Source organism: Eimeria acervulina, genomic scaffold, assembly GCF_000499425.1.
Source record: "Eimeria acervulina Houghton genomic scaffold, Eah_scaff1254, whole genome shotgun sequence".
NCBI classification, from domain to species: Eukaryota; Apicomplexa; class Conoidasida; order Eucoccidiorida; family Eimeriidae; genus Eimeria; species Eimeria acervulina.
Genome location: NW_013550312.1, coordinates 2398 through 9532, shown reverse-complemented (window position 1 = coordinate 9532; position 7135 = coordinate 2398). Strand labels below are relative to the sequence as shown.

At 51.4% G+C, this 7135-nt stretch overlaps 1 protein-coding gene across 1 annotated transcript in view; it reads left to right on the top strand.

The window, feature by feature from the left end:
• Window positions 1-5024: 5024 nt before the first annotated feature.
• The window catches only part of EAH_00057620 (histone deacetylase, putative), a gene marked incomplete at both ends in the record, with an annotated part of 2464 nt that continues 353 nt past the window's right edge, over window positions 5025-7135 (top strand). The window contains 2 exons of the mRNA XM_013397401.1: window positions 5025-6346; window positions 6543-7127. Coding sequence (XP_013252855.1) covers window positions 5025-6346; window positions 6543-7127 — 1907 coding nt within the window. The remainder of the gene's footprint in view (window positions 6347-6542; window positions 7128-7135) is intronic.

Sequence of the window (7135 nt, the reverse complement as noted above, 5' to 3'; positions counted from 1 at the left end):
CACGCTGGGACAACATCTTCGTTCGTCACCAACTCGTGACAACGAGACACCTGAACGCAAACCCTAAACCCTAGACCCTAAACCCTAAACCCTAAATGGTAGATGATAAACCCAAAGAAACTCATCATCACGGCGAAATCCCGCTTCGAATGACACAAATACTGCGCGACAAGCGCGTGCAAACCCTAAACCCTAAACCCTAAACCCTAAACCCTAACTTATCCCCTCTCTTGTGTTAAGGGTTGACGACCTTCTAGGGTTTCTAGGCTTATTAGGGTTTAGGGTCTATAAGGGTTTTGGACCTTATTAGGGTTTAGGGTTTAGTGCTATTGGGGGTTTGCTACGGCGTTGGGTTTACTAGGATTCAGGGTTTGTTAGGGTTTAGGGTTTGACAGGGCTTCGGGTTGCGAGTTCGGTAGGGTCTAGGGTTTAGGGTTTGTTAGGGTTTAGGGTTTAGGGTCTAGAATTTGGTAGGGTTTAAGGTCTAGTGTCTAGGATTCGGTAGGGTTTAGGGTTTAGGGTTTGTTAGGGTTTAGGGTCTAGAATTTAGTAGGGTTTAGGTTTTGTTGGGGTATAGGGCTCGGTAGGGTTTAAGGCATAGGTTTCGGTAGGCTGCAGGCTTTAGGGTTTATTAGGGTTTAGGCTTTGTTAGGGTTTAGGCTTTGTTAGGGTTTAGGGTTTAGGGTTTAGGGTTTAGGGTTTAGGGTTTAGGGTTTAGGGTTTACCTGCCAGTTGCCCAGTTGAGATTCTGAGCCAACCACTGCCACCTTCTCGCCGAACTCAGTTGGGACAACAACACGAAAGAAGGTGCGAGTGTATAAACCCCTCATCTTGTTAGGGTTTAGGGTTTAGGGTTTAGGGTTTAGGGTTTAGGGTTTACGGCTAAGGGCGATGCAGTCCAACCCACCGCCAACCCCACATATCCTCTTTACCCTCCCCCTGCGCCGAACACCGCACCTCCAGCTAAACCCTAAACCCTAAACCCTAAACCCTAAACCCTAAACCCTAGACCCTCGAGCCCTCGTCCCGTAGACCCAAGCCCTAAACCCTAAACCCACTCCCCAAGCCGTAAACCCTTGAGGGTTTAGAAGCCCTTAGGGCAGACCTCTGAATTAGGGTTTAGAGTTGTTATATTAAGAGCAGCCCCGTCACTGACACAAGGGGGCCCCTAGGGTTTAGGGTTTAGGGTTTAGGGTTTGAGTGGGGCCCCTCGTAAACCCTCCAAATGCCTCAAACGTGAAGAAGCAATAGCAGCAAAGAAAATAACGCCGTGTAGGCCTAGTCGTAGTTGCTGCTGCTGCTGCTTCTGCTGCTGCTGCTGCTGCTGCTGCTGCTGCTGCGCTGGGGGCCCCTGGACTAGAGGAGTTGAGGGAGGGTTTTAGGGTTTGAGTGTCTGTGTTTTCGTTTGAATAAGGATGTCAGTGAGGGTTTAGGGTTTAGGGTTTAGGGTTTAGGGTTTAAAAGGAGAATAAACCCCCTATAGCTGCAACACACCCGTTCAAACAGATCCCTCTCCAGCAAGGGTTAATAGAAACTTGTTTATAGTGATGTGTATATATAATGCAGCAGCAAAATAAATTATAATAAAGAACAACATAAACAAAACAAAAGAAAAAGACGAAATTATATATCTCAGGGCATGCGCCTTCCAGGAGCGGCTACCGTTGGCTGAGGTGTCGGGACCCCCAAACCCTAAACCCTAAACCCTAAACCCTAAACCCTAAACCCTAAACCCTAATTTAGGGTTTTACGATGACTTTTTTGACTTTGAAATGCTTATTTATTTCTTCTCACAATCTCTCTTTCTTCTTTCTCCCCTGGATTGGAGCTCTGCGCCCCCAAACCCTAGACCCTAAACCCTAAACCCTAAACCCTAAACCCTAAACCCAAAGTGTGTTTCAGACTACCTCTCTTTCAGAATCTTTAAAAAGACAAACAGCCGCCTAGCGCGCAGCACCGCAGCACATCCGGCTACAAAATATATTATTTTAAATATAATAAACAGCTTAACCTGCCGAACCTGCTCTCATTTCAGCAGACCCTCGCTGTACAGCATACAGCCGAAGGGTTTGATGAGGAGAGCGAGGGTTTAGGGGGCTGAGAGAAACGCGCGGTGTATGAATGCCGCAGGGCCTAGGGTTTAGGGTTTAGGGCTTAGGGTTGACGGTTTAGACGCACAGCGTCGAAGCTAGATTAGGGTTTAGGGTTTAGGGTTTACCGTTGTTCTCCTGCAGCTGCAGCAGGTTGGGCTGCCTTATAAAGCTACCTGGAGATTATCGTAAACCCTAAACCCTAAACCCTAAACCCTCCGTCTCTGCCTTCTTCGCGTTGGCTCAGGCTCGTCTCTACTGGCCCTGCAGAAGCAACAAAAAACCCTAAACCCTAAACCCTAAACCCTAAACCCTAGGAAGACACCCTTACATGGAAGCATAAACGTCTACAAGACGCTTTTAATTCTTAAACCCTAAACCCTAAACCCTAAACCCTAAGCCATTCAAAGAGAGTTTCTCTAAACCGCAACAGCAATAATGCTGTCTGCATCCTTTCTTGTCTTTTAAACCCTAAACCCTTCGCTCTTCAAATCCATATATAAACCCTAAACCCTAAACCCTCGAGAAGAGGCACAGACAGGAAGACATCACCTCCCGCCCTCAGGAGCGCACCTTAAGTAGGCTTATTCCTTCGGCATCGAGGGTTTAGGGTTTAGGGTTTAGGGTTTGCGTTGATTAGATTCGAGCCCTCGGTGTTGTTGTACTGCTGCAGCTGCGGCTTGCAAACAAATCCATTAACAAACCCTAAACCCTAAACCCTAAACCCTAAGGAATTAAATCTTCGTGGGTTTTCTCTTTAAAACCCTCACCCTGTGTCTGTCTGCAATTGACTAGAGGCCTTCAGCTAGCTAGCTAGGTAGCTAGCTAGCTAGCTGTTATTAGGGCCTTCAGCTAGCTAGCTAGCTACCCGTTAGGAAGATCACCAGCTAAGCAACTAGCTAGCTGGAGGCCCCACTAACAGACTGTTATTAGCTAGCTAGCTAGCTAGTATTAGTAAGGCTAACTAGTTAGCTAGCTAGCTAGCTAGCTATCCTTTATTAGCACCTCCAGCTAGCTAGCTGGCTAGCTGTTGTTAAGACCGCTAGCTAGCTAGCTAGCTAGCTAGAGGCATTAATCTGTTGTTTGCTTGGGGGTTGTTGCAGCTTAGGCGCCTTTTTCGTTCTTGCTGCAGCTGCTACAGCGACCGCTAATTACTGCTGCTGCTGCTGCTACAGCTAATTGCTGCTGCTACTGCAGACACACCTAATTGCTGCTGTTGCTGCAGATACAACTAATTGTTGCTGCTGCATCACAGACAGCTAACTGCTGCTGCCGCTGCAAAGACATCTATTTGCTGCTGCTGCGGCGGCGACAGTTAATTGCTGCTGCTGCTGCTGCTGCAGCAATTATGCTGCTGCAGCAGAGAGACTGAAATGTTGTTGCTGCTGCTGCAGAGACAGTGAATTGATGTTGCTGTTGCTGCTGCTGCTGCTGCTACACAGAGAACGAGTTGCTGCTGCTGCTGCAGAGAGAGTAAATTGCTGCTGCTGTTGCAGTGACAGTGAGTTGCTGTCGCTTGCAGCACAGCAGCGAGAGATACAGTGAACTGCTGCTGTTGCTGCTGCTGCTGCTGCTGCTGCTGTTTTTCTTTCTTCATTTGCATGCATCTCTTCTTTTTCTGTCTTTGTTTGTTTGTTTGTCTTCACCACGCCGTGGAGGCGCTGTGAGGTGTACAGACACCTGAGAGAGGCACCAATGGGATCAACTTCTAAGGGATCCCCTAAACCCTAAACCCTAAACCCTAAACCCTAAACCCTAAACCCTAAGCACGGCTCCGTGGTGTCTCCTGAAGAGGCCTATGTGTGCATACACCCCAGCCTGTCAGTGCATACAGAAGCAAATGCCTTTGCTTTAATGCAAACAAACACATTAAAATGCTGCTGCAGATATATTAAGATGGCTTCTGCTGCTGCAGCAGCAGCAGCAGCAGCAACTCTATCAACAGCAGCAGCAGCAGCAGCAAGTGTGTTGTTAGAACCGAGAAACAGTTAGCAGAGTGATAATGCGGTATACAGCCTAGGGTTTAGGGTTTAGGGTTTAGGGTTTAGGGTTTAGAGTCATATATATAAAATTTGGGGTCTAGGTAGCAGCAGCAGCAGCAGCACCAGCTTCGCCGCGCCTATGGATCTGCGCCGCAAGGGTTTAGGGTTTAGGGTTTAGGGTTTAGGGTTCGTTAGGGCCCCACTACATATTCTTTTTTATTAATCACAATATAAAAACCCTCTTTAAAACCTGCTGCCTTCTCCGAGGGTTTGGGGTTGGGTGGGTGTACACCTGGAGCCCCCAGTGTGCTGCAAACCCTAAACCCTAAACCCTAAACCCTAAACCCTAAACCCTAAACCCTAAGCCGTCTAGCGAGGTGTTAGCGCTTGCTCTTTTTGCCTTTCTTCTGTAGGATATGCCTTCGAGCCATTTCTACACAATACACCCCAAACCCTAAACCCTAAACCCTAAACCCTAAACCCTTTTAGCCTTCCTCTTGGTTCAGGGTTTAGAGGGAACACCCAGCAGCCAGCAACTTTATTCTTCTTTCTTTTGTTTTTCTCGCTCTTTATTTCAAGGGTTTAGGGTTTGCTGCCTGCCCCCACACATCCCGCGCAGCAGCAGACTGGGGCCCCCTCCTGCAGCAGCTGCAGCAGCAGCAGCAGCAACATAAGAGAGTCAGCTACCGTGCCGGCAGCAGCAGCAGCAGCAGCAGCATCTCAAGTGAAGGAATCCGGTCCCAGCAGCAGCAGGATACGCTGCAGCTGCTTCTGCTGATGCTACAATTGCTGCTGCTGCTGCTGCTGCGTCAGGAGGAACGAGAGCTGCAGCAAGAGCTGCTGCTGCAGCCACCGGACGCGTGGCAGCAGAGCAGCAGCAGCAGCTGCAGCAGCAGCAGCTGCAGCAGCTGCAGCTGCAGCTGCAGCTGCAGCAGCAGCAGTAGGGTAGGTTATGCTCTCAACCGCCGACCCCCGCGAACTTTTCATGCACCTAAGCGAGCTTGATAGCCAACAACAGCAGCAAGAAAGGCAGCAGCAGCAGCAGCAGCAGCAGCAGCAGCAAGACCACATGTTAACTATGAGCGCGGGAGCAGCAACATTAAGGGGGCATGAATATGTCGCGAGGCAGCTGCTACAGCCGCAGACGCCGCTGCAGCAGCAGCATCTGCTGCAGCCACAGCAGCAGCAGCAACAGCTCGATGAATCCCAGCTGAAGGAGCGCCAGCAGCAGCAGCAGCAGCAACAGCAGCAGCGCAATCAGAAGCTGCAGGAGCAGCAACGCGCCCTTACTGAGCTGCGGCGCCGCATCGTTGCGGGCAAACGCCACCGCTGGCTGCTGCCTCAAGAACCCCCCTCCAGCTGCAGCAGCAGCAGCAGCAGCAGCAGCAGCAGCAGCAGGAAGCCAGCGCAGCTGCTGAAGCTCTGCGACTGGGGCGAGGCTGCATTTTATTATTGGGTTAACGCTCAGGGTGGGGGCCCCCTGGGGGCCCCTCCTCTTGACTTTCCTCCTCGAACTGCAATTGCTTCGCTGCTGAGGAGCAGCAAGGCTTCTGCTGCAGCAGCAGCAGCAGCTAGAGAGGCAGCAGCAGCAGCTGCTGCTGCTGCTGCAGAGGGACGCCCCACACCACCAGGGGCCCCACCCACTTGTGAATTTCCCTCAGCGTTGGTGTATCATGCGCTGCAGCAAACTGCAACAGCAACAGCAGCAGCAGCAGAAGCAGAAACACCTCCTTCAGATGCAGCAGCAAGCAGCAACTGCAGCAGCAGCAGCAGCAGCAACAGCAGCACGCAGAATGTAGCGCGTGATTTGCTGCAGTTTCTGCCTCGCTGCTTTAGGGTGTACTGGGAGCATGAATGGGAGCCCTTAGACATGGAAACAACCAGCAGCAGCAGCAGCAGCAGCAGCAGCAGCAGCAGCAGCAAGCCTGAGGATATAGATACGACGAGCAGCAGCGTTTGTTCCAGCAGCAGCAGCAGCAGCAGCAGCAGCAGCAGCAGCAGCAGCAGCAGCAGTGGCAGTACTCTGCCATGTGCGGTATCTGCTTCCTCTCCGCCTAGCACTAGCACCTCCAGCAGCAGCAGCAGCAGCAGCAGCAGCAGCAGCAGCAGCAGCAGCAGCAGCAGCAGTTTGTTTCGCTGCGCTGTTCAGCTGCTGGATGTCTGCGCCTCTTTAGGAGACGCATGCGTCATGGATTTAAAAATGGGCAGGCAAATGCACAGCGATGCGTCAGACCCTAAAAAGATCAAACGCATGCAGCAAAAAGCAGCCAATCGGTACCCTAAACCCTAAACCCTAAACCCTAAACCCTAATGCCCAAAGACGTGAAGGTAGCTGCAGATGCACTTGCTCCTGCTCCTAAGTTAAACTCTGGCTTACACTTAAATCACCACCCCAAGAATATCAGTTAGAGAGTTTAGGGTTTAGGGTTTAGGGTTTAGGGTTTAGGGTTTAGGGTTTTGCTTGCTGCAGGTCGTTTGCAACTCACGGCTTTGCGGTCTGCGGAGTAGCGGCGCCCTGCGGCACGAGAACGAGGCAACCACCTGCAGCAGCAGCAGCAGCAGCACCTGCAGCAGCAGCAGCAGCAGGAGGAGGAGCACCAACACCAGGAGTAACAGCAGCAGGAGCAGCACCTGCAGCAGCGGCAGCAGATGCTGCTGCTGCTGCATCAGTTGCAGCAACAGCAGCTGCTGCTTCCAATTCCGCAGGCGAATCTGACGCGGCAAGAGACGGCAGCCCAGCAGCAGCAGCAGCACCAGCAGCAGCAGCAGCAGCAGCAGCAGCAGGGGGGTCAGGAGCCTTGTTCCCTCCTCGTTTATCTTTAGTGTTAGCCCCTGCAGCAGCACATGTCTTGAAGACAGACGACGCATTTTTGCGTCTGTTCAAGGGTTTCTTTGGGGTCAATGGGAGCAGCAATTTAACGCTGCGGCTGCTGCAGCGATGCATGCAGCTGCTGCTGCCGATTGTCTCCTTCTTTGAAGCTCAGAGTCTCTTCGCGTTCCACGGTTCTTCTCTGCTGCTTGTCTATGATGCTGAACCCCCTCCTCCTGCTTCTAAGTGCACCC